This window comes from Acomys minous (genome assembly GCF_964271855.1).
Source record: "Acomys minous genome assembly, chromosome: 13".
Taxonomy (NCBI): domain Eukaryota; kingdom Metazoa; phylum Chordata; class Mammalia; order Rodentia; family Muridae; genus Acomys; species Acomys minous.
In genome coordinates, this window is record NC_140495.1 from 2,476,591 (window position 1) to 2,503,194 (window position 26,604).

Below are 26,604 nucleotides of genomic sequence, written 5' to 3' on the forward strand. Positions count from 1 at the left end.
GGGAGTGGCACTAGGGGGAGGTGTGGCCTTGTTAGGAGGTGTGGCCTTGTTAAAGGAGGCGTGGCCTTGTTAGAGGTGTGGCCTTGTTAAAGGAGGTGTGGCCTTGTTAAAGGAGGTATGGCCTTGTTGGAGGTATGGCCTTGTTAGAGGTGTGGCCTTGTTAAAGGAGGTATGGCCTTATTGGAGATGTGGCCTTATTGGAGATGTGACCTTATTGGAGATGTGGCCTTGTTAAAGGAGGTGTGGCCTCATTGGAGGTGTGGCCTTGTTAAAGGAGGTGTGGCCTTATTGGAGGAAGTGTGTCACTGTGGTAGCAGGATTTGAGGTCTCCTCTGCTCAGGGGTAGGCACATTGGTGCACATTTGTAATCCCAGCGATGGAGAGGCAAAAACAGAGGATTCTGGGAGCTCAGTGGCCAGCCAGAGTAGTCAGTGGCTGGACTCCAAGTTCAGGGAGAGATCCTGCTTCAAAAAAAAAAAAAAAAAGTTACAGGGTCTGGAGAGCTGTTTCATCAGTTAAGAGCATGTTCAGCTTTTCCAGAGAACCCAAATTCAGTTCCCAGAACCCACACCAGGTGGCTCACAACCATCTGAAACTCCAGGCCCAGGAGGTCCAGTACCCTTTTTTTTTTTTGGCTCCCACCAGCAGCAGGCATGCATGTGGTGCACATACATATAAGCGGGTAAATGTGAATATATGTAAATAAAAATAATCTTAAAAAGAAGAGACAGGTAAGATTTTAAAATCTTAAACAAAATAAGGTGATTTAATAGAAGATACCTTTTTCAACCATGTACCCCCCCAACACACACACATGCATGCACACACGTGCGCGCACACACACACATGCACTTTAAGATTTTAGCTTAACAGATGAGGAAAGAGAAGCGTACAGTTAGTGGATGAGCTAGCAAATAAGTCGATATGTGAGTGAATACGAGTGTGGGCAGTCAGTGGGGATGGGCTCAAGGTCAGCGGAGAGATAACGCGCCAGACCTGCATCCGAGGAGTCAGAGCAAAGTGCACAGCTGGCCCACGACCTGCTTTTCTCTTGCCCGCTTTCTAATCAACCCCTCCTCCTCTTGCCTGACCAGGTTCTGCTGTGTCATGTGTTACACTGGGACCTCTTTCCCTGTGCCAGCTAACTAGGGTTGTTTATTACATCTCACAGTCACAGAGCAAAGTCCAAGGGCATGGACCTTTGCACTGCCAACTTCTGAAAGCCACATAAAGCGACGCAGTGCTGGAGAGCTGGGGAGTGCCTGCACAGCGCTCAGCCTGCTGGAGCTGGCCATGGTGCTGTGGGGGCCAGTGCTGGGAGCCCTGCTCCTGGTCGTTGTGGGATGTCTGTATCTGTCCACGCTGCTCAGGCGCCGCAGGCCCGGGGAGCCACCTCTGGACAAGGGTTTCGTGCCCTGGCTGGGTCACGCTATGGCTTTCCGGAAGAACATGTTTGAGTTCTTGAAGGGGATGCAGGCCAAGCACGGGGATGTGTTCACAGTGCAGCTGGGAGGCCAGTACTTCACCTTTGTCGTGGATCCCCTCTCCTTCGGCCCCATCCTTAAGAACACAGAGAAAACACTAGACTTCACAAAGTATGCACAAGGGCTGGTGCTCAAGGTCTTTGGTTACCAGAGCATGGATGGGGACCACCGGATGCTGCACTTAGCAAGTACCAAGCATCTGATGGGGCAAGGCTTGGAGGACCTCAACAGGTCCATGCTGGACAGCCTGTCCCTGGTGATGCTAGGGCCCAAAGGCCCGAGTCCGGGCGCCAGCTCCTGGCAGGAAGACGGCCTCTTCCACTTCAGCTACAGCATCTTGTTTAAGGCGGGCTTCCTGAGCCTCTTCGGCTACACCAAGGACAAGGAACAGGACCTGCGGGAGGCCAGTGAGCTCTTCGAGAACTTCCGAAGGTTCGACCTTCTTTTCCCCAGGTTTGTGTACTCTCTGCTGTGGCCCCGGGAGTGGACAGAAGTCAGGCAACTGCAGCGCCTCTTCCACCGGAAACTCTGCGTGGAGCAGAACCTGGCCAAGGACGGGGTCAGTGACTGGCTAGGCCACATGCTTCAGTTCCTGAGGGAGCACGGCATGGCTTCGTCCATGCAGGACAAATTTAACTTCATGATGCTCTGGGCCTCCCAGGGGAACACGGGGCCGACCTGCTTCTGGGCCCTGGTGTTCCTGCTGACGCACGGGGACGCCATGAAGGCCGTACAAGAGGAGGCCACCCGGGTCCTGGGGGAGCCCAGGCTGGAAGCAAAGAAGTCCTTTGCCTTCAAACTCAGCGCCCTGAAATGCACCCCAGTGTTGGACAGTGTGATGGAAGAGACGCTACGTCTGCGTGCTACCCCGACACTCCTCAGGGTGGTACAGAAGGATTATGTTCTAAGGATGGCCAGCGGGCGAGAGTACCAGATCCGAAGTGGAGACAAGGTGGCCCTCTTCCCCTACCTCTCAGTGCACATGGACCCCGAAATCCACCCTGAGCCCACAGCCTTCAAGTACAATCGGTTCCTCAACCCTGATGGCTCCCGGAAAGTGGACTTCTACAAGTCCGGCCAGAAGATCCACCACTTCAACATGCCCTGGGGCTCAGGCGTGTCCATCTGCCCCGGCAGGTTCTTTGCCCTCAGTGAGATGAAGATCTTTATACTGCTTATGGTTACGTACTTTGACTTTGAGCTCGTGGACCCTGGCACGCCCGTGCCCCCTGTTCACCCAAGGCGCTGGGGCTTCGGCACCTCACAGCCCAGCTACGAGGTACGCTTCCGTTACCGCCTGAAGCCCATGCACTGCGCTCAGGCCTGACCACACCCTGCAGCCCAGAGCAGCACTAAACACCTGTCCTTCCGGCTCTGTGGCACCCCTGCCTCTCACGGGACCCCCGACCTCTTGCCTCCTAGACATCTCACAGGCTTGTCATGCTCCCTGTAAGACCCCATCGCCAAGCTCCATTTGCAGCAGGCACTCAGCCAGGCTCCTTACATCCTGGAAGGTAGAACCGGCTCCCAAGCTCAAACAGCATCTTGCAAACGCTGCCTCACACCCTCCGCCTGCTTTTGCTCGAAGCCCTTACTCCACATCCTGCCGGTTCAGACTCAGGAGATGTTGCTCTGTGCAGTCGCTAACTCGCTAGTGCACGCACGTGCTAAAGGCAAAGGGCTGGAGTTGAGGCTCGTTTCTCGGCTTGCTTCCTGTAGCCCAGTTTCCAGACAACTTGCCCTTCGTCAATTCCCAAGATTCTCCGCAGGGGCTTTGGGTCACTGTGGTCTTGTCGTCAAACGCCTCGGTGCTTTTGAAAGTGGCCGAGCCAGTGTACAGGCCGGCCGGAGCCACCTCGAAGGCTGCTCCATGCCCCTGCCCCTTTCCTGCATCTTTTCCCTCGTGGCTCCCGAGACCACCACCGCTGAGCTGGTTCTCTCCACGAGCATGCCTTTCAGCTCCCTGTGGGGTCTCCCACGCAGCCCCTCGGATGTGCTTGGTCCACGCAAAACTCAGCATCTGCCCCACATTCTGGGAAGCGCTTTCTCTCCTGCTCCCTGCAGAGAATGCTTAGGACCCCTCTTCACTCGTGACCCAGAGCAGACACCAAAAACCTCACCTCCTCCCTCACAGACAATCAGGCCCAGGCCTGTCCACTCAAGCCCTGCAAATGCCTCTGAAAATGTCACTTCCTGCCTTCCTCTGCTGCCGTTTCCACACACACAGGCCTGACACCTTCACCCTTTGTTCACACAGTATCCCAAGGCCACTTTCAAAAAGTGCCTCTGGCTGCCACCGTTTCCTCTTCCTGGATCACGGTCACCTTCATGCACCTGTCATTTGATGTTTGTTGTGTTGTTTTGTTTTTCGAGACAGGGTTTCTCTGTGTATCCCTGACTGTCCTGGACTCACTCTGTAGACCAGGATGGCCTCGAACTCACAGCGATCCGCCTCTGCCTCTGCCTCCCGAGTGCTGGGATTAAAGGTGTGCGCCACCACGCCCGGCGCACCTGTCATTTGAGTTGCTTCATCTCTACGCATTTTCTGCCGGGGAGCTATCTCAAAGGCAGAGGCATAGCTTTTACCACAAGCGCAGGGCCAGGTACTCCCGGAAGCCTTCTTGGTTTCCATGTTCCCATCTTAGACACGCCCTTGGGCCCCTGGCTCCCCGAACATTGTTTATGCATGCCAGAGCATTTGGGCTACATCATTGCTGCCTGGGTTTGCCCTTCCTGCTCCTGGCCCGGAGCCACGCCCATCAGGGCTCTTTCCTAGGAGGTCCTGAGGGGCAAAGAGGTGAGAGGTGCAGGGATGAAGAAAGGGGGTGCAGCACTTGTGGGCCAGTGTGACCAGGCACACTCCTGACTCTCCTGTGCCTGGACTATGGGGTCCCAGAGTCAGCAGGACCAAGGAGTGAGCCCATCAGAGTGCGCTAACCCGTCCATTTGCTGCTGCCTACCAATTCTCTACATGTGCATTACATGGTAGAACCCTGATTTCTGGCCTTGGCGGTTTACTTTGTACTCAAATTATTTCTGCCCTTCTATGACCTCAGCATCTTGGTGCATAAAACCCGGGTAGCCTCATGGCTAGATGTGCTTCCCCAGGCTGGGAGGACGGGCAACTGCTGCCACAAGCTCTGTGGCTGGCTGGCTGGTGGCAGGGCCTGGCTGGGACTAGGATGGCCTGGGGAACAAGGGCAGCTGGACCGGGGATCCAGGAGAAGATGTGTTAGGGATAGACATGTGCGCTGTGTGGTCAGATGCTGAGCTCTGTGCCCCAAGATCAGGCTGCAGTCTGGACACAGGACTTGTATTGACTACTATGCTGTAAACAATGCTCCCCAATAATCTCTGATTGCTTAATAAAAGGCTGGAGCCTATGACTGGGCAGGAAGGCGGGACTTGGGATCGAATGACGGCTCTCAGGAGGGAGAACGGAAGGAAAGGAGGGTGAAGAAGATGGGGAGAAGGGTGTCGCCGTTAGACGGGGGGTGGGGGGGGACCACAAGCATGTGGCAGAGAGAAGTGCTCCCCGAGGACACACTTGGAACAGAGCGAGCCATGCCAAATCTAAGGTGGCAAGTAACTGAACATTTATCTGGGTACTAACAGCATAGTTGGGTTAGGGCACCTCAGAACCTGCCCAGCATAGTGCCAAGAGTGTGTTAATAAAATAGATTGCTTATATACACAAATAAATAAATCTCTTAGGAAATAAAATAAAATATAGTGCCTCTGTGTCATTCACTTGAGAGATAAATGGGTTAGATTGGAGTAGCAAGCCCCATAGATATTAGGGAGCAAAAGGATCATACAACCCTGGGTCCCTACAGCTGAGCAGTGCTGGGTGTCTGCGGCCAGGGCTCCTCCAGAGCTTTGCTGACTACGAGCCTGCCTTTCCCAGGAGGTGCACACCCACATGTCACAGACATGTGACAACAGTTACAAAGCCAGTGGGCATAGAGCAGATGGTTTATCCTTAACAGATCCGTGCCCACAGCTGTATGTGTTCTCACAGCCCCCACAATAGACTGCCAGGGACAGACATGGCCAAGGCTGCTTACAAGGCCCCTGGACTCTCTCACCTGGCACACCATGTCCCATCCCACCTGCGCATCATGGGCACACAGTGAGGGACTCACTCGGGAGACCCTGGAGCTCATCAGCCTGCCTGGTGCTCCAGCATCCATCCGCCATGTGCTTAGGCAAATCACCAGCTGCAGATAAGGAGCTGGTCAGCCTCGGGCCCCTCCCTACACAGAGGACCTGGGGCCCTGGACAGAGATCCAAAGGCAGCAGAGCTGGGGGGGGGGTAAGGAAACAACTGGGCATGCATGTGCGCGTGTGTATGCTTGTGCATGTGTATGCAGAAGTGCATGTGTGCATGTATAGGCGCATGGTTACTAAACTCAGACAAAAGAACTGGATGGGACATTGTCTTCCTTTTCAAGTCTCTGTTCACTAGTCATTCATTCAAAAAAGAAGTAGCAAGAAATCAAAAGGGGGAAAGGGAGGGGGAAAAAGGAGGGAGGGGAGGGGGGAGGAGGGAGGGGAGGGAGGAACAGAAGGAGGGAGGGGAGGGGGAGGGAGGAATAGAAGGAGGGAGGGGAGTGGGGAAGAGGGAGGGGAGGGAGGAGCAGAAGCAGGGAGGAGGGAGGAACAGAAGGAGGGAGGGGAGAGAGAGGAACAGAAGGAGGGAGGGGGAGGAGGAGGTGACGGGAACAAAAAGGAAAGCTTCCGCTCTGGTCACTAGGGTGTAGACAGCTTGTAGGCATGTGTGAAGGAGTTTGCAGAGTAGAGTAACTGAGGTAGACAGAGCTGCTCTAGCTATGCTACGGACAGGGTAGGAATGGATAAAGGAGGAAGCGAGCTGAGCATCAGCCCTCACCTCTCTCTGCTCCCTGACTACAGTTCTGTGCCTGTATTCCAGCATGTTCCGGATGCCTTCATTCCACTGACTTCCCGGGTCACATACAAAATGAATCACTGTGGTCATGAAAATATAAAGTTGTACAACAAAGTACCTGAGATCACAAATGATTAAAGAGAAAAGGTTTATTGAGCCTCAGGGTTGGGTAGGCTGCAGCCCAAGACACGCTGCTTTGAGTTGCTGGTGGCTGCACTAGCTGGCGATGGCAGGGAGCGAGCCAGCAACGCTCAACTCATAAGCCACTAAGGAAAAAACGGAAATGGAAAGAGGCTGAAGTCCATCATCCCCGCCAAGGGCACGCGCCTAGTGACCTAAGGGCCTGCTCCAAGGGGCCTCACCTGCCACAGGTGCCACCACCACCCAGCAGCAGCACCCTGTGTAACTCAGAGGACGCGGCAGACCCAATCATTAAAGCCGACCACTGTGTTCCGCTGGGCCTCCACAGGGCACAGTGCGGGGCAGCCTTCCACAGAGCGCAAAGCGAGTGGACTAGCTCGTGAGGTGAGTGAACACAGCAGAGCAGAATGAAGCCGCATTACAAGAGGGAGAAGCAGAGCAGAGGGCTGGGGTATGCAGAGAGCAGCAGGGAGTGGGGGGGGCATTAGGAATGGAGGACTTGGCAGGTGTCTGGGCACTGCGTGAGAAAGTGTTGTGGGGTGTGGGGGGCAGGATGAGTAGCTCAGTCAGGAAAGCACCTGCCACTCACAACCCAGGACCTGAGCCCCCCAGACTGCAGGGACAACCCAGGCATGGCGCACAGGCAGGACCTGAGCCCCCCAGACTGCAGGGACAACCCAGGCATGGCGCACAGGCAGGACCTGAGCCCCCCAGACTGCAGGGACAACCCAGGCATGGCGCACAGGCAGGACCTGAGCCCCCCAGACTGCAGGGACAACCCAGGCATGGCGCACAGGCAGGACCTGAGCCCCCCAGACTGCAGGGACAACCCAGGCATGGCGCACAGGCAGGACCTGAGCCCCCCAGACTGCGGGGACAACCCAGGCATGGCGCACAGGCAGGACCTGAGCCCCCCAGACTGCGGGGACAACCCAGGCATGGCGCACAGGCAGGACCTGAGCCCCCCAGACTGCGGGGACAACCCAGGCATGGCGCACAGGCAGGACCTGAGCCCCCCACACTGCGGGGACAACCCAGGCATGGCGCACAGGCAGGACCTGAGCCCCCCAGACTGCGGGGACAACCCAGGCATGGCGCACAGGCAGGACCTGAGCCCCCCAGACTGCAGGGACAACCCAGGCATCGCGCACAGGCAGGACCTGAGCCCCCCAGACTGCAGGGACAACCCAAGCATGGCGCACAGGCAGGTGCAGTCTCAGTGTGGAGCGGGCACAGGATGCTCAGCCTTGTCTGCTTGGTGAGTTCAAAGCCAGGGAAAGATCTGTCTCAGAAAACAAAGGGGAGCCAGGCACGGTGGTGGGCGCCTGTCATCCCAGCACTCGGGAGGCAGAGGCAGGCGGATCGCTGTGAGTTTAAGGCCAGCTTGGTCTACAAAGCGAGTCCACAGCAGCCAAGGCTACACAAGAAAACTTATCTCGAAAAACAAAACAAACAAGCAAAAAAAGTGAATGACACCTGAGAAGTGGCACATGCAGTTGTCCAGTGATTTCCACACACTGGCCCATACATACCCATGAACACCTGCATGCACACGCATGCACATGTACATGCGTACGCTCATGCATACACAAAATCCCGGCCTCACGGCACGCAAAGCTTATTTCTTTTTTTTTTTAAATACATTTTTATTAATTTATACATATTACATCTCAGTTGTTAGCCCATCCCATGTATCCTCCCATTCCTCCCTTCCTCCCACTTCCCCCCTACTCCCCTCCCCTAAGTCTGTGTCTGAGGGGGACCTCCTCCCCCTGAATATGCTCATACGGTATCAAGTCTCTCCTTGGTGACCTATTATCTTTCCTCTGAGGGCCACCAGGCATCTCCGTCCAAGGGACATGTTCAAATATGGGGCACCAGAGTTTGTGTGAAAGTCAGATCTCCTTCTCCACTCAACAGTGGAGAATGTCCATCGGCTAGTCCGGGTAGGGGTTCAAGGTTTTTACTGCCTATTTTTTCCTTGGCTGTTGCCACAGTTTGCGGAGGGCCCCAGGGCCCAGACTTGCCTGTAGTTTTCCAGGACCCACTGGATCCTTCCATTTCCTCTTTCTCCCAGGCTTCTCACACCTAAAGTTTCAATAGGATGTCCTCCCCTCTTACCCACTATTCTGGTAGGTACAGTTTTTCATGGGGACGTACACCTTGGACTAGCAAAGCTTATTTCTGTTGTGGTTATGAACTCATCCTGTGCAGACTCACAAGGTTCGTGTGACCTTTCCACGTGTGTGCGGCATGCTCTGTCCAGTTCCACCCTTGGGATCTTCCTCTCTCTCCCCTCTCCTGCTTTCAAGTGTCCTCTCTTTTGTCTTAATTTCCACACACCAGCAGAAGTAAGTGATATTCATCTTTCTAGGCCTGGCCTCTGTCACTTCATTCAACCAGAACTCTGTCCATTTTCCAGATTCTTCTTTCTTTCTCTTCCTCCTCTTCCTCAAGGCTGGGTAATACCTCACAGCATCTGTATGGTCACATTTTTAAGGAACAAGCAAATCCCTGCCTAGCATCTGTACCAGTCTACAAGGGTCCACTTCCCTCCGTGTCCTAGCAGAGTTGGTTGTTCTGCCGTTCTCGCTGCCGGTCTGACAGGGTGAGGTGGTTTGCGTTTCTGTGACAGACTAGAACGCAGAGAGCCTTTCGTGCATTTTTGAGAAATGTCTGTTCTCATCACTCACCCATTTTTAAAAATTGGGTTATTCGAGCTTACCAACTTTTTGTTCCCTGTACAGTCTGGATATCAGCCCTGTTAGGTGAAAGCTGCTGGATTGTCGGAAGGCTGTCTCTTTTCCCTGACAACTGCCCTGTGTGGTGGAGACTGTAATTCCATGCAGTCCGGGTGCTCGCTGGGCTGTTGGCGCTCTGCTCAGCAGGTCCTTGCCTCTGACGCTGTCCTCGCTTGTCTCCGCTGCGGTTCTCCCTCGTGGTTTCAAAGCTTTGGCTCATGCACCAGAGTCTTTGATCCATTTTTAGCTCATCTCGGTACCGGAAGAGAAATGGGGATCTAGTTTAACCTCTGCGTGTGGATACACAGTTTTCCCAGCAGGATTGCCGAGGGGCTGCTTTCTCAGCAGCATGTGTTTTAAAAAGTTCAGATGAAGCTTTGAACTTGATGACGGACCCCAGGAAAGTCTGAAGGCCCCGAGATTAGAGTGAGAGTCGGGATGGTCCCCGCCTTCTTGCTGCCGGATGTGCCCCTCTGGGCTGCTCTCCAGCTAGAGCACCCCAGTGTCTTCAGACCACACACTCTGGGTTGCTGTCAAGGGCAGGCAGGCATCCTCCTACCTGAGCTACAGAAAAAGGGGCCGTGGTGGACTGAGAGCCTGCAGCTTTTCCCAGGAACACTGCAAGGGAAGAGCTGCTCACATACCATAGATGCGCAGAGCCTCACACACACTAGCTTCTGGGGTGTGGGGGTGAGCGCTGCAGCCAGCCGTGCACTGGAAGCCTTGCTTTGCAGCTCAGCTGCGTGGACTGGCTTAAGGCGGCAGCCAGTAAGGACAACAAACCGGAGAACCCTGTGCCCTGAGTGAAGGTGGTGAGTGTGAAAACACAGAAGCACCGGGTGTGTAGACTGGGCAGTACGCAGGGCAGGCACGGGGCCCTTCCTCACCAACAGGGTGAGACCTCAACCAGGACCCCAGGAAGAGAAGGAATGAGCCAGATTCCTCACAAGGGAGATGACATCGCTGGACTCCTCCTACTGGAATAAGCCTGGCAAGTGGAAGCCAGGGTGTCCTGAACCCAGAGACCAGAAGGGAGTGCACTGAAGATGAGGGCACAGACAGCTCACATAGCCGTGAAGGTCTGGAGGCCAAGAGGGGCCCAGGAGGCCACAGAAACGCCGGTGATGGGAGCAGAGATCAGTAGGGACCGTTGCGGTGATCAAGCAGGGGGCATGGGGTACAGGAAGCAGACAGAGGAAGAGAATAGTGAGCGAGGATTGTGGGTAATTGAGAACACTGGAGCTAACAGCATGGGCATGCTGCCCCTCAGAGAGAGCAGTGCAATTCCCAGACTGTGGCACGGTCACTCAGGCCTAATTATTCCCCACAGCCCCCCTGTTAGGGGAGCCATCCGCTTGCCTTTCCCCAAGATCACTCATGCTGACCACGTCATCTAGGGCACTAACCCTGCTGCTCTCAGAACAGCTAGATGGAGGGGCCTGGGCAGTGCCAGGTTCCTGGCGCCTTCTCAGCACCACGGCCAGGAAAGCTTTCAGGTACTGGCGGAAGCGGCTACTGGAGAAGGAGTAGAGGACGGGGGTGAAACAGCAATGGAAGAAGGCCAGGCTCTCCGTCACCTGCATTGTGTAGTCCAGACGGTGGCTGACCTCACAGCTCCCAAACACTTGCAGGTCCAGCAGCGAGTGCAGAAACATAGTGAGGTTATATGGGAACCACAGCAGGAAGAAAGCTATCACCAGGCCCGCGGCCACCCTCAAAGCCCGGCCCTGGCCTGGCGGCCTCAGCCTGACCAGAACACACCCAATGCGGGAGTAAAAGAAGACCATGGCTAAGAATGGAAGGAGAAAGCCCAGAAGGTTCTGCTGGAAGCGCAGGTAGAGCTTCCAAATGGTTGCGTGTCCACCAAAATCTGCATAGCAGTGCCACCCATTGTCTATGGTCTGGTGGACCCGTACGAAGACCATTTCTGGGACAGATACGGCCAGGGCCATGGTCCACACGATGGCAATGAGAAGTAGGTTCCTGAGCCGGGTCTTCTGTCTGTGGAGGGATCGAGCGTGGACAATCTCCAGGTATCTGTCCAGGCTCATGCAAGTGATGAAGAAGATACCACAGTAAAAGTTAATGCTATAGAGGGTGCTCACCACCTTGCACAAAAAGCTGCCAAAAACCCAGTGCCAGGCCACAGAGATGGCCCAGAAGGGCATTGTCACCACAAACAAGAGGTTGGAGATGGCCAGGTTGAGCAGGTAAAGCTCCATCATCCGTCTTTGAGGCACGTAACAGAGCAGGACCACCAGGAGGAGGAGGTTCCCAGCCAAGCCCAGCACGAAGATCAGGCTGTAGATGAGCGGCAGGAAAACTCTCCCAAAGGACACGACCTCGTCCTTCCTGCAGACCAGGATGGCCACATCATCCAGGTAATCATAGTCATAGGTGGAGCTGTTGCTCTCAGAAGCAGCGGTGGCCAGCGGCGGCAGCAGGGAAGCGATGGTGGGCATGGCTGAAGCTCTGCCGGAAACAAAAGCCACAGGGAGGGCCTGAGGAGATGATGCGGTGGGTGAAGTGCCTGCTCGGGCAAACGTCCCCCAGCACCCGCACAAGCAGCAGGCACATCTGTAACCGTGGGACTCCCACAGGCAGAGACAGAGGCCAAAGCAGCAGTGGCTCACAAGTCAGCCAGCCTGCGCCACCAAAGAGGAGACCGGAACGTGGGTTTGGTCTCTGACATCCACATGTATGTTCTCATGCTCCCATACATGTACATGTAAACACACGCAAACACAAAGATTAAAGAAAGGAGCCTAAACCGTGAGAGGCTGTATCCTCTCAAACAACCCATCCTTTGGTAAGCTGAGGCCTTTCTCGATGCTGTGGCTAAACACTGGGACAGCAGCCTGGGAGATGCCCCTCAGCGCGCACAGCACAAGCTGAAAGAAAGTGCAGGTAGACTCCATATTCTCCCTGGGAAGATTAAGGGGGGCACTGTCTAGCCTGGGTTGTCACCTCTTGAAGGATTTTTAATATGTGGACATGGGGTGGCCGGAATATGGCCTCTGTCACCTTGTGGGTTTCAGTGGCCTATGGGGTGGCACGGTTGGCATATACCTAGTCTGGAAGTTTCTAATACAAGTGTCCAGGAGTGTAGCTAATGACCAAGCCAAATGTTCCCAGAACGCCTCTGATATGAGAGCAGGGCAGACACTGCATAGAACATGAAATTTAAGGTTGGCAGTTTCCTCTAACCCAGCTATCCCCCAAGCAAATGAGTCTTCAGTTTTATTCAGCACGTTTCTATGCACAGTAATGGAGCAATCTTGGTCTCCATCAGTCCTCTGAGCTAACCTAGCTACCTCCCGGCCAAAATCCTCAAGACATGTGAATTTTATGGCTTTCTCTTCTCCAGCTGTTTTTCCATCCTCTCTCCTTGACCTCTCTTCGTGGCTGAATACCTCTTTACCCATCTCATTGTTAGGAACAGAAGTCCAGCCCTATTCTGTCTTCTGCACAGTTATTGGCTAATTAGCTTTACTGACAGATCAGAAAACAAATTGGGAGCAATGTCTGCACAAACCTGAGACAGATTCTTAGAATAAGCATTACAGTGCCATATCTGGATTGCAGCCTCAGTATGAGGACAGAGAAATCAGCGTTTGAATAATACAGGATAATCTTTACACATAGCAGAGGACGGGGTGAAACAGCAGTGGACGAAGGCCAGGCTCTCCGTCACCTGCAACGTGAGGTCCAGATGGTGGCTGACCTCACAGCTCCCAAACACTTGCAGGTCCAGCAGCGAGTGCAGAAACATAGTGGGGTTGCATGGGAACCACAGCAGGAAGACAGCTATCACCAGGCCAGCGGCCACCCTCAAAGCCCGGCCCTGGCCTGGCAGCCTCAACGATTACATTCACAGCGAGACAAGGAGTTCAAAACTAGAACAGAATCAGCAACTGAGCCCAGTGCCTTCAAATTTGGCCCAAGAAACCACCAGTCTGCCCTTGATCAAAGAGACAGAAAGCACAGAGACAGAAGCAGGTAGAAACAGCAGGTTCAAAGCAGTCAGTCCAGGATGCCCAGGGCTACATAGGGTTTGGTTTAAAAACAAAACCAGATTTTTAAAAGAATGTTGGCAGTCTCTGCCAGCTGACTGCTGTGCTCCCTGCGCCCCTTTCCATTGTGACAGGGCAACAGAGTCCTCCATCCTGTTTTCCTGCTGAGGCCATTTTAGGCCTGACTAGAATCTAATCTCCTTGATGGAGAATCTTGTGGAAAATTACCCAATTCTATTCTAGAAGCCTGAGGTCAAATTTCCCCAGCTAGAAGCCCCCCTCCCTCCAGACAACTGCTTATCTTAGCTTCTATTAAACTGCTGGCTTGGGTAAAGCTCCTCTTCCTCACCCTTCCCCCGCCCCTCCCACAACTCCTCACCCCTGCCCCCGCCCCCCCACCACTCCTCACCCCTGCCCCCGCCCCCCCACGACTCCTCACCCCTGCCCCCGCCCCCCCACGACTCCTCACCCCTGCCCCCGCCCCCCCACGACTCCTCACCCCTGCCCCCGCCCCCCCACGACTCCTCACCCCTGCCCCCGCCCCCCCACGACTCCTCACCCCTTTCCCCACCCCCACCCCACGACTCCTCACCCCCGCCCCCTCCCCCACCCCACGACTCCTGCAGCTGCCAAGTGAGACGCCAGGGTGTGAGTCTTGCCTTCAGGAACCCCTTGTTTGAACACTCAGTGCTACACTTAGGCCCCGAAAGCCTGAATGTGGCCCCGGCCAGCTGAAAGAGACTCTCAGTTGGCTATAAACGGAGTCTGGGCAGCCTTCTCCGGAGGGTTCCTCTTAACACCATCACAGACCAAGCCCCCAGTTATGTAACGGCTCAGCAGCTCTGTATCTCTCTCTTCCCCACACCAAGGTGTCTGACGTACCCTCTCCCAACCAATCAGTGCGGCTGGATGTCCATGGGACCCTCACTTGCAGCTGCCCCAGGCTTATTAATGTCCAGGGTTCTTCAGAGCTGTGGCAGGGATTCCTTCTTTGCCTGCCTTGTCATACAGGTGTCACCTTTGATCAAATCTCCTGAACTATATTTAAAGCTTGGAGGCTTGTGGGGAAGCTGTCAGGCGCCGGGCTTCCCTTATGCTCACAGCGTCTGCTCTCTGTGCCCAGCTAGAGAGCCGAGGTTCCCGCGCTCTCTCTGCTCACTTTCCAGTTCTCCTCCTTGTTACACTGAGTCCTCTCCTGTGGGGCTGTGGGAAGGGTGCTTCTCCCTGGCTCTGGTGCAAATCTACTTTCAGGCTTTTAAAAATATACACAGCGCGCATAATCATCTATGGTCACTGCGCTGAGCGGCAGCTCCCCAGCACCTCCTCCGCTGACTGCATCCTCGCCATCCACCAGCCTCTCCCACGCCTGCTCACCTCTCAGCTTGTGTGAGGAGGCCCGCGTGTGCACACGTGCATGCATCTGGTGGTTCCAGTCTCCTGCTACATTCAGACCCTGTGTGCTGCTGGCCATGGCAGTGGGGCATTCCTCCTGGGCCTTGGCTAAGCTCAGGGCGCGTGGTGGCTACAGTTGTTACATCCCTGAGGCATGAGCCTCTCCTTTCTGTACAGACAACAGGGTTTTTTTTGCTGTTCTTGGTTTGGTTTGGTTCTTAAACCAATCCTCAGCTCTGTAGCCCTGGCTGGCCTGGAGCTAGCTCTGTAGACCAGGCTTGCTTTGAACTGGCTCTCGCTTTTTGTCTTTTTGATATTAGTCCTTCCTGGAGTTGTGTGAAGGAGAGAGAAACATGCTTTTTGTTTAGATCACAAGTGGGGGATGAGAAAAAGACTTATGAGAGAGCAGGTGATGTTTATCCCCTTAGAAGTCAAACCACCATGTGGGGGAGATTGGTTGTTAACCAGCTGAAAAACATCCTTGAACAAATTCTGAGAGGAGGTATAAATGTGAGCCAAAAACAAGAGGCGGGGCCTTGGGAGACTTGGGATAGTTTTGTCTGTTCATTGCTCCACTTTGAGACGCTCCTAGAGAGAACGGCTCGAGGGAAGGCTTTGGAGCTCCTGGCTCCTGCTGAGGTTCTGGGTTCTGGTTGCTCCAGGTTCCAGCAGAAGAAATCCTGCTGACTACTCCAGGAGAATCGTTCCTCAGAACTGATATCCTTATGGTTTTGTTATTGTGTTCTTTAATCCTCTTTTCCTATTGTTTAGGTTAGTCGGGTTATAAGTGAGGTGCTCTCGGTTAATAAGTTCGTTGTAAAATATATTTGCTAAAAAAATTGAGCCTACAGTGGTGTGATTACACAGTAACCACCAGTGTGGTGGTTACTAATGTTAACTCCCAGGGACACAGTTGAGTGCACTACTGTCCACTGGGCCAATGTTTTCACCCTTTTGTCTTTTGCTTGTTTCGCTCTGTGAGCTTTGATTACTTCTGACTTTGACCTTGCTGTGTAGCAGGGTGTCACCTGATCTGCCCACATCCCCAAGCACTGAGATTGCAGGCATGGAGTGTTAGGCCCAGCTAATCATTTGCTCATTTTATTTTTGTTTGTTTGTTTCAAGACAGGGTTTCTCTGTGTAGCCTTGGCTGTCTAAGACTCGCTTTGTAGACCAGGCTGGCCTTGAACTCACAGCGATCCGCCTGCCTCTGCCTCCCGAGTGCTGGGATTAAAGGCCTGCGCCCCCACACCCAGCCCCATTTGCTCATTTTAAAATCAGATGATGTAGTGGGGTAACAGCGTATGTCCTTATGTGCTTCCAGTATTAATCCCTCGTCAGATGACTGACGTGTGGGATCCCTGCAGGTCCTGATGAGCCTCTCCTCGGCAGCGTCTGCTTGCTCTAATCCCACCCCCCAGCTCTGGTTTTGGCCTGTGCTTTTGATGTCGTATCTAGAAAGCCTCCACCCATACCTAGGTACTGAAGCACGGGATGGCATGAACTGTGGCGTGGATGAAGTGAACTTAAAGTTGTGCTCAATGCTGTACAAAGTTACAGAGATAGAAAGGGGAGTGTGAAGGTGACCTGATGACATCTGATGGTCATCCCACTGACCACCAAGGCTGACATGGCCCATCTAGCTGGCTGAGCGGGTGCCCCCATCCTTACCCCCTGCCCCGTGTTGTCTCTCTCAAAGCTACATGCTTAGCCAAAGAGGGTGACCTTCCTTTATAGAGAAAGATGGCTCCCTGATCAGGGATGCAGGACTAGCCTCTGATCAGGGATGCAGGACTAGCTTCACCTCTCTGATCAGGGATGCAGGACTAGCTTCACCCCTCTGATCAAGGATGCAGGACTAGCTTCACCTCTCTGATCAGGGATGCAGGACTAGCTTCACTCCTCTGATCAGGGATGCAGGACTAGCTTCACCCCTCTGATCAGGGATGCAGGACTAGCTTCACTCCTCTGATCAGGGATGCAGGACTAGCTTCACTCCTCTGATCAGGGATGCAGAACTAGCTTCACCCCTCTGATCAGGGATGCAGGACTAGCTTCACTCCTCTGATCAAGGATGCAGGACTAGCTTCACCTCTCTGATCAGGGATGCAGGACTAGCTTCACTCCTCTGATAAGGATGCAGGACTAGCTTCACTCCTCTGATCATGGATGCAGGACTAGCTTCACTCCTCTGATCAGGGATGCAGGACTAGCTTCACTCCTGATCATCAGGGATGCAGGATTAGCTTCACTCCTCTGATCAGGGATGCAGGGCTAGCTTCACTCCTCTGATCAGGGATGCAGGGCTAGCTTCACCCCTCTGATCAGGGATGCAGGACTAGCTTCACTCCTCTGATCAGGGATGCAGGACTAGCTTCACCCCTCTGATCAGGGATGCAGGACTAGCTTCATCCCTCTGATCAGGGATGCAGGACTAGCTTCACTCCTCCTCTGCTGGAACCTGGGGGCAGGAGCCTTTATGTCCAACACATCGCATTGCTCACCAGTGAGGAGGGGCTCTGGGGGGAAGACAGAGGAACAAGGTAAAGATGTGGCCCAGTGGAGTCATGCCGAGCCACTTCAGAGGGGCCTGTGGGCTGGTGGTGCTAATGGATGCAAAACACACAGCAATCCTCCTGAGACTCTGTATTTTGTTTCCTGTTCTCAGATTCAACTGGTCTAGTTTGCATTCATTATTTATGTTCTAGTGGGTGGGAATCTCATTTCATAAGAGTTTAGGGTTGCAGTGATCCTCCTGCCTCACCTCTCAAGTGCTGGGATGCCGGCATGCACTGCTGTAACTCAGCTTTATAAGGGGATTACATGGGTGGCTTTACCTCTTCACGGATGTTGCAGTGTTCTCCCGAGTTCTTTCTGGTAGCAGTACTGTTTTTATTTCATAAGAAGAATTTTGAGAGAGCTGTTGGCTCAGGGGGCCCACAATGGGACTCTGAGCATCTATGAGGCTAGAGGCTAGATAAACTAAAGTGGGCTGGGAGCATCACCCCTGCCATGGACACTGGAGAACGCCCACTCAGTCAGCCTCTGCCGCATCCTTGGGCTCCCACCTAATAGCATGGAGCCAGATGTTGGGAAGTCTGAGAAGTTTTCTCTAGGACCCAGCCTCTCTCCTGGCCAGCCTCAAAGGTGGCTCTGTGCCTATCTTGGTGAGTTCCTGTTCCTCTCCTGTGCATATGGCCTCTCCTGGCCCCGAGTGCCTCCCAATCCTGGGCTGGTGTATGGAGTTGAGCTGAGGAGGGGTGCAGGTGAGGAGAACCTTTCTGAGGCTCAGGGCTTGTCAGCTGGGATGCCAGTAACCGCACTCTGGCTGCTCTCTGCACCCCCAGCCCTGGCCTTGATCTTGACCTGATTTCTCAAAGTCCCTGACTTTTGCTTTAGCAAATATGCAACCTAACAGATGCTTAGATCAAAGTCAGGGTCGGCAGCTTTAGTCTGGTCCAAGCCACTTCTGAAGGTCTCCCTCCCCCTACTGCACTCTGGGATGTTCTCCAGGTCCTCTGAAGCAACAAGCCTCTCCCAACACTTGGGTCAACTTGGCAACTATGTCCCTGTGGGCACCACGGGCGGATGGCACATGCCTTCCTGGCCACCATGCAGTCCTGTGATTCATGAGAAGGCTGTAAGCACTACTCACTTTTACTTCCCTTGCATGCATTTGGTTTCTCCATTAGAACCTTGAGAAGAATGAGTTGTTCACACCTTAGTGTCAGTTTGCAGGTAGTAAAGTGACTCTGCAGGGAAAGCTTGGGGACCCAGAGAGTCACCTATGGGCTTCCAGTCAGAGCACTGGCAAGATCAACTTCAGCTAAGCATCCCTCTCAAAAAGCTGGGGGCACAGAGGCAGATGCAAGGGTCTGCAGGGCAGTGATGTTGCTACATGTATGCGGGGCATGTAGGGTAGAAAGGTGCTTGCCTAGCGTGCGGGTTTGACCCTCAGCACTGGGTGGGTGTGGCGGTGCACATCTTCAGACCCTGAACTCAGTATGTTTAGGTGGGAGGTTCAGAAGACCAGGACCATCTTCAGCTACACAGAAAGTTCAAGGTGAGACTGGGGTACACTAGACCCTATCTCACATAAAGTAAAATAAGATAAAACCTCCTAAACCAAAATCAAGCAAACAAAACACAGTGCTATCCATGTGGCATGTGGCCTTGTAGGCAGTGCCATGTGAGCTTAATTTCAGGGAAAAGTGACTTTGAGGGCCACGTGACCTGAGCACTCTTGGAACTTCTTCAAGGACACTCAGGCAATTACAGTGACTCCTATGTTCCAGAGGGTGGGACAGCATGCTGAGCTAACACCCAGTCCTGAAGCCTCGAATGAGCTGGATGGATTAAAGACTCCAAGGGGGGAAACACCGTCTCTTAGCCTGAGGTCCCCTTCCAACACACTAAGCTGGAATCTGAAAGACATGGCTCCCACAGCAGGAAATTCTATTCCTGTGCAACTCAGGCCAGAGAAAGCTGAGGCGTCTAAGACAGCCCTGCAGGGTGCGGCAGGCATATGGATTTGGAAGACAGTCTGTGAGGTCTTGTGCACTGACCAATGCTGCAGTCAGTGACAGGAGACACAAAGCGTGTGGCAAATGCCACGGTGGGGGTTTCCCCATGCTTGGATACCCCCACATTCAACTCAAACTGCCTGTTGAACCTTTACCCGAGCCACAGATTCCAACCCCAGGACGGGAGGCATCCCTCCTCCCACAGTCCCCAGCCCCCAGCCAAGAGCTCTTAAGGACGAGGCCAGGTAGGGAGGTCCCCCAGGCACTGACCTCTATCCATCCCAGCAGAGTGTCCTGTGGATTACATAAGCCGTGAATGTGCAAACTGTTCAAACAAACAAGATGAGGCTGACCTCACAGCTTCTGGATTGTAAAAGCCACTGATCTGGTCAGTGCTGGTGGACAGTGCCTCGCGGGTTGGCGCGGGACCAGGAACCGAAGCCACGACTTATGCACCCCACAAAGCCACCCTCTCCGCGCAGCAGCCCTGCCCAGCCACCAGCACTCACACAAGGTACTCCTCAACGGCCTTACTTCCTCCTCTGGACACAGAGCTGGTTCCTCCTAAGTCTGGGGCTCCAAGGGTGTCAGCTGTGTCTCCAGGACTCCTCCGTGCACAACGGCGTCAGGGTGACACTAGCAGGATGGTGGGCGTCTGGGCGCCGTGGCCACCTCCTCTCCTCCCTCTCTCCACTCATCTTTTCCTTTCTGGGCTTATTGTTTCCTCCCAAGCACAGCTGGGGCCAACTCTGCCCCCGCAGCCTCAGGAGCCCGTGACCCGGAGCATGACCAGCACAGAACCACAGCCTACCCCTCCCTTCCCTAGGAGGCTCCCTGATGGCTTTTGGGATCCCCAAGCCCAAAAGGGCCACTCTTGCTCGGCCTCAGGTGGCCTCTCTGCCCTCAGCCCGGTGTCGCTGCATTCTTGATCTCACTCCTGGCCCAGCCATAGCTGGAGACACTGGGACAGCCCCAGCGACTAGCTGCAGAGCATCCTTTGATCTCAAAATAGCTACTCACTGATGCCTGGCACCAGAAGCCCGGATCCAGGGATCTGGGGGGCAGATCTGGCTCTCTCCTTCCTCCCTCTATCAAGGGCTTGGGAGAACATCAGTTATGAAGTTCTACCTGCACGTGTGACAACAGCCAGCAGTGACACACAGCACTTGCTACCGGCCAGGTCTGCTCTCAGGGCGCCTCAGCTTCTCCTTCCTGTCATCTCTGAAGCAGCCCTAGAGCAAGTGCACTTTTCTCTGTGTGAGGGGACCAGACGCAGAGAGGCCAAGGAACCAGCCAGTCACTCGGCTGAAGCCAGCTGAGCTAGACTCACTCCCGGAGGCCAGGCTAGTCCCTGAGAGGACAGAGTTGGGGACGGAGCTGGAGGTAGAGAAGTAATTGGCTGTTACACTGCTCCTGGTTAAGTAGCCTCACTGGGAGGAGCTTCAGGGCTGGTGGCTCCCGGATGGGAAGACAAGTCCAACACCCACGGGGCACAGGAAAGGCAACCACTGCCTCTGACATAACAAGTCAGCGAAGGGGCCTGGAGTGACCCCCACAGGGGCAGGACCATTGGAGGTCCTTTGGAAAGGTCCAGCCAGCCTGCAGACAACAGCCAGGCTCATCCAGGCCCCTGACCCCCACCAGTCAGTTTCACTGTCCAACCGGTTGGCCGTACACAGCTGAGGACTGGTTCCGCCTGCCGTGTCCCTTGCAGCCACTCCTGGGCCCTACCAGAGAGTGGCCCAGAGAGTCACTGTCACACACGAGCCTTCTTCATCTTTGCCCAGGTCTGACTTACAGAAAGGTCAACCTTTGACTCAAACCCAAGGCACGAGGATCTGTGGAGGTTACAGAACTGCCCCGAGGGACTGAACTGAGACGGAAAGTGACATTCCCGAGGACACTGTGTAAGAACCCAGCTGCTGCCCAGGCCACAGCCCCCGCTGCAGCCCGGCCTCTTACAGAAGACACAGGCTCCTGCAGAGACACTGTCTGTGAGTTCCTAGCCAAAGGACTTCTGGGTGCCAGGACCTCTCACTGGGCAGTGAGTTCACATCAGGGGGTGCTGGTGGCCACACATCCTACCTCCAGCCCCCTCCCTGCTACTCGCCTGGCTGAGGGTTTGTGCTGTCAAACCTCCCCGGCCTCAGAAAGGTATAAGAGGACATCTCACTTCTGCAGCAGGGTCCCGACTTCCTCTCCTCACGGCCATGCTGGTCTCTAAGTGTCTGTCTGTCTGGCCATTGAGTTATGGCTCTTCTAATAACCTCCTAAACCCCTACAATCTGCCTCAATATTCCCTTATGCCCACTTTTAAGACCTTTCAAGGGAAGCTTGGCTTTGCATGGTCTATACCTACAGACTCAGACAGAGTCTACCTGGCAACAGTGACCTTCGTGGTGTCCCCACGGGGCTAGGTGCTCCCCAAGGCCTTTCCACCCTGTCCTGGCTGCCCTTCCTGGGTCCCTTCAGTGCAGCACGTGTTGTTCAGGTTCCACAGGTGCATGCCACACAGAGCCGCCAGGACCTCTGGCCTCTATGGCCAGCTCACTACCCTCAAGCTCTGTCCCTGACAGTCTCTCCCTGTGAGCTGGCCTCAGCCTCGCTACCCTCCTTTTCTGTACCTGAGCACTGGCATTACAGATATGTGGATGCCACACCCTCCTTTTTTAACATGTTATTTTTCTTTCTCCCTCCTCCTTTTTAAATTTTATGTTACGTAGGTGAATATTTTGCCTGGATGGATGGGTGTGTGTGTGTGTACCACATGTGCTGGGTGCCCGTGGAGGCCAGAAGAGGGTATCAGAACCCCTGGAACTGGAGTTACAGGCAGGGGTGAGCTACCACTTGGGTTCTGGGAACTGAAGCTAGGGTATCTGGAAATGTCTAACCACTGAGCCATCTCTCCAGCCCCAAATGTTATCTTTCTTGATGACTAAAACAGCATATGGAGAGGGGGCAACTCAGCCTGTAAAGTGCTTGCTTCGTGAGCTTGAGGACCTGAGTTGGGGCCCCAGAACCCACATAAAAGGCCGGGCTCGGCAGCCACCTTAATCCTAGTTCTGGGGAGGCAGAGACAGGACGACCCTGGGGACTCATTGGCCAGCCAGTCTATGCTAATCAGCAGGTTCTAGACCAGCTTTCGACTCTGCCTCAATAAAAAAAACAGAAACAAAACAGCCAACAAAGCCAGCAGATGGCCACTAAAGAACAACACCAAGCTTGAGCTCTGACCTCCACAGGCACATGCACACACAAACAAGGAAAAGTAGGGTGACTGCTGTAAAATGTACTGTATATACAAGAGGAAAGTTAGAAATGCTGCTCAATCTCTCCACGCCCCTCCCTGGCAGGTAAGGACAATTCAGCATGCCTGCCTGCCTGCCGGTTTCCTGCCACTCTGTGCAGCCACAGCTGGTCTAGGAAGAGCTGCTTAACTAGTCCCCAGCACCACAGGGCCTCTCCCCCCACCCAGGCCCCCAAGGCCCCGGTTCCCATGTTCCCTGAGCCTGCATTTCTCAGAGTTTCCTGGTTTTATGGAACCGGCTGCGGTGCTGACACCGCCAGGGAGCAGCTGTGCTAGCAGAGCAGCCCTCAGCTGGGAAAGCAGGCGCTCCCAGGCAGCTCCAGCCTATTCCCTGACTGTTTCTTTTCAACCTGTTCGGTTTGTTGCTTGTTTTTCACCTCCCCCACTGTCATCTTTTTTTTTTAGTTTAAAATGAATCACCTCTCCCATCCCGAAGGGCCGAAAACAGATCAATGCACTTTCCAAAGACTGGGGGATCCCAAGACAGCTAATGAGCCTCTCTGAGCCACACATACGTTTCTCACCTGGAAAACACCTTGCCTGGGACTGCTGAGCTGTTTAAACCTAAAGCTTCATGTGGGAACCCCAAAGATGAGCTGGGGGAAGTCACTGGACCCCTTTATTTTCCTTTTCTCAGTGTGGCCACATCGAATGAATCTTTCTCTGCTTTTTACTACTGTCTCTCTAACCGGCTGGGAAGTGGTGGCCGAGTCTGGCTTAGCCAGGGCCCAGGCTCTGATTCTAAGTCCCGCAAGAAGATCTCAGAGGGGTGGATCCCAGTCCTGGAGGGGTGGGAGGCCCTGGGACCTAGACCCTCAGAACCCACAACAGCAGGGTCCCAAAGAAGAGGGAGAGAGCTCTCTCCCTGGAGGAAGACTGCTCCAAGCCTCCCTCTCTCCCAGCACTGGGGCCACGGCAGCCACAGAGCTCACCCTCCCCAAGCGCTGCCAGACTCACTTGCCTGGGGACATCCGCCGGAGTCTGTGAGAGGGCCCAGTGGTTGCTGCCTCTTCCTCAGGGACGTGGGGCGTGAGTGTGACTGTCAGGCCACACATCCTGGTTTCCTGGGGTTGGGGAAACATGCTCTTCTCTGCTAAGTCCTCCCATCTGCTGCAGCCAGCCAAGCTGTAATGGCTCCCACCTCGGGACGGAGTGCTCCGAGCACAGCCCAATGACTCTGGGCAGCACAGCCCTCCATTTCCCAGTGGCTGAGCTGTGCACACTGAACTCAGCCTTGCAGCTCGTGTTCAACGCCCTGGCCACCTCGCTGGTCTTCCCAGCCCCACCCAGCGTTCAGCTTTGTCCATCCCGGCCTCCTTAGTGGGATGCCCCCACTGTGCTGTGTCTATGCATATGGGTCAGCAAGCAGCAGCCTTTATCTCCCAGGCTCCCCACGCCATCTTGCCTGCCTCTCGCTTCTCCCACCGCCTCGTGGTGGTTTGCTAAGCTGTTCTGTGGTCGGCTCCCTCGGCCAGCTGGGAACTCTCCTGCAAGGAAGGATGAGTGAGTGCTGTGGCTGTGCACGCAGCAGGTGTGGCTGGCTCCTCTCTCCTGTGGTCCAGGACCGAGGTCTCAGCACCTCCTCCAGGCCACCAAGCTCCAAGCAGTCGGTGCACTGTTTCGTAAGTGCTTTCCTGCCAAAGGAGCTATACCACACAGCGCCTGTGTGACCGGCCTGCTGCTTACTCAGAGCTGGCCTTGCACCAGGCCCACACTCACCAGCTATTGGCTGAATGCTGAGACAGGTTGTCTCACATGGGCAAACCTGGCCTCCTGCTTCCAACTCACTAGCCCTGGGCTTCTGTGTGCATCGGCACGGCACAGCCATGCTGCTCTGGAGAAGGAGTCTCGCTTTGTAGTCCAGGTGACCTTGGACTTGCTACATGGCTCACGCTCCCTTTGAATCTACCATCTGCCTGTCTCTGGGGTTATCGCCTATGTTAGCGCTGGGCTGGGGGTGGGGTTGGTCCTTCAGACAAGACAAGTGAGCATGGCTTTAGGTGCTGCCTTTCTCTGAGTCCACAGGGCACCAGACTGGAGGGCGACACCTGCTGGGCTTTCCCTCAGACAGAGCACCAAGTCTTCCATGAGGCTAAACAACAGTCATCAGTGCGCCTGAGAATAAGGCCCAGGAAGTTTTCAACAGGAGCCTAGAGCCTGCTTCCCTCCCCGAGAACAGCTAAGTTTCTAGGGCCTGGGCTCCATCACCACTACCACCCACTCGTTCCTTATTTTAGAACTATTTTTAGGAACAGTGCTCTTGAATAGAAGTCAGTCTCCAATGTGAGGGTCAGGTCGTCACAGCAAAGAAATCTAATGACTGTGAGCCATGAGCCACACTATCAACTCACAGACGCCACCGTTTGGGCACAGCTTGAACATGTCCCAAACATGTTCTGGAAGTTTAGTCTCCAGAGTGGCTCTGCAAAGGAGGAGGTGGGGCCTCAAGGGAGGCAGTTGGGTCATAAAGGCAGAGACCTTAGAGGAGGGTGGGAAAGGGTCTCAAGCTTGGGTTGTTACTAATTGTGGTCAGTTGTCTGGGCTGTTGCTCTTGCCTCCTGCCTGGCCAAGTGATGTGCTCCCAGGACTGTAGCGCCATCTTCCTTGACACTTGTCACCAGAGTGGGTCAGACGCTGGCCCCCTACACTTGAACCTCCAGAGCATAAGCTAAGTCAACTCCTTTAAAAAATAATATACATATATATATACACACACATATATAATGTATATGTGTGTGTATGTACAAGTGTGTATGTGTGCATGTGTGCATGCCACAGCACACACGTGGAAGTCAGGAGACGACTTGTGAGACTCAGTTTTCTCTTTCCACCATGTGGGTTCAGAGGTCACGCGGGCCGTCAGGCTTGGTGCAAGCGTCTGGGCCATCTCACTGGCCCTGGTAGAGCAGCATACCGCGGCCAGCTTTCCAACTGTCCTGCTGATGGCGGGGGACCCAACACGGCACTTGTTGGGTTTCCCTAGTCCCGCCACCCTGGAACAGCACCATGGTCTGGCTTTGCCTTGACTAGCCTTGGAGGGTCGAAGGAATCGGGTCATCTGTAGAACTTCATGTTCCCACAGTGACTTTACCTTTCTCCCCCCTTTAATCAGCACGTGCCTGTGGACTGCTACTCACAGCTCAGGCAGATCACTTGTTTCTCGTCACAATGACTTTAGGTGCGCTGTTCATACACACTTCCGATAACCACACTGGCTGTGGTGTTAGCCAAGTGATGACATTCTTTGGCTGGTGGTCTCTCTGGTTGTGTTCCTGGAAGTTTACTGCAGAACCATACAAACCCTCCTCTTTTTCTGCAGATCATTATAGACTGGGTCATTTCTTTGATTCTGTGACTGTCACAATTTAGCTTGTTGGCTCCCCTGCTTAAATCAACACACCTGCATCCTGACCGGCTGAGATGCGGTCAGAGGCTGCCGTCTGGCCTGTGTGTCACTCCTCAGCTGGGACAGCTCAAATGGAGCGCAGAAAAGCAGCTGGGGAAGCTCACAGCCTGCATGGGCAGCCAGGTTTCCAGGGAACCACCACAGCCCCTTCCCAGCAAGGCTGGCCTTTCCCTGAAACTGTAGGGTACAGGGGAGTGTGGTGGCCCCAGAGACAGGAAGGAAAGAGCTATCTGGCCCTCAAGTGAAGCAGTGAAGGGCTCATGGGAACTAGAGAGTGAACTCTCTAGCCTGGGTGGTGCCTAACAATCCAGCTGGGTGGGGTCGATGGCCTGGCTAGAGGGCTCAGGAAGGACGGGCTACCTCTTGGAGGGCAGATGTACCCTAAGCAACGGAGACACTAGACCTCGTTTTCCCAGAATCCCCTTCCCTAACACAGTCCCTGCTCACTGAAGCTCCGTGAGGGTTCATTTGGATCTGTCCACCTTTATGAGGTGCCTATCTCCTGATGTCTTTTTTCTGTCTCCTTTTTTCTGACACCGGCCAGAACCTTTGTAGGGTTTTTGTAGAGGACCAGGGCTTCCGTACTCTCTCTAAAGCTCCCTCCTGGCCACGCGTCTGACCCCTATGCGGGCTTGACGCAGATGGGAGACTTAACACAGAAGGTGAGACTTTTTCCCTCTTTCCCTTC

The 26,604-nt window shown here is 54.3% G+C and overlaps 2 protein-coding genes across 21 annotated transcripts in view; one reads left to right on the top strand and one right to left on the bottom strand.

Annotated features, from left to right (window-relative positions):
• Positions 1-26,604, top strand: part of CYP8B1 (cytochrome P450 family 8 subfamily B member 1) — a 35,727-nt gene that overhangs the window by 3,556 nt on the left and 5,567 nt on the right. For 2 of the 10 annotated variants that reach the window (XR_014773854.1, XR_014773855.1), the window contains exons 1-2: positions 18,779-19,717; positions 20,991-21,357. Coding sequence is in view for 2 of the 10 variants with exons in the window: in XM_084754210.1 (XP_084610336.1) it covers positions 1,294-2,811 (1,518 nt within the window). In the remaining 8 variants the exon portion in view is untranslated. The other 8 variants (XR_014773856.1, XR_014773857.1, XR_014773853.1 and 5 more) reach the window with 7 other exon arrangements.
• Positions 8,712-26,604, bottom strand: part of ACKR2 (atypical chemokine receptor 2) — a 42,647-nt gene continuing 24,754 nt past the window's right edge. The window contains exons 1-2 of one of the 11 annotated variants that reach the window (XM_084754214.1): positions 24,230-26,600; positions 8,712-11,747 (exon numbers count right to left, since the gene is read on the bottom strand). In XM_084754214.1, coding sequence (XP_084610340.1) covers positions 10,589-11,737 — 1,149 coding nt within the window. In that variant the 5' untranslated portion in view covers positions 11,738-11,747; positions 24,230-26,600 and the 3' untranslated portion in view covers positions 8,712-10,588. The other 10 variants (XM_084754218.1, XM_084754212.1, XM_084754221.1 and 7 more) reach the window with 10 other exon arrangements.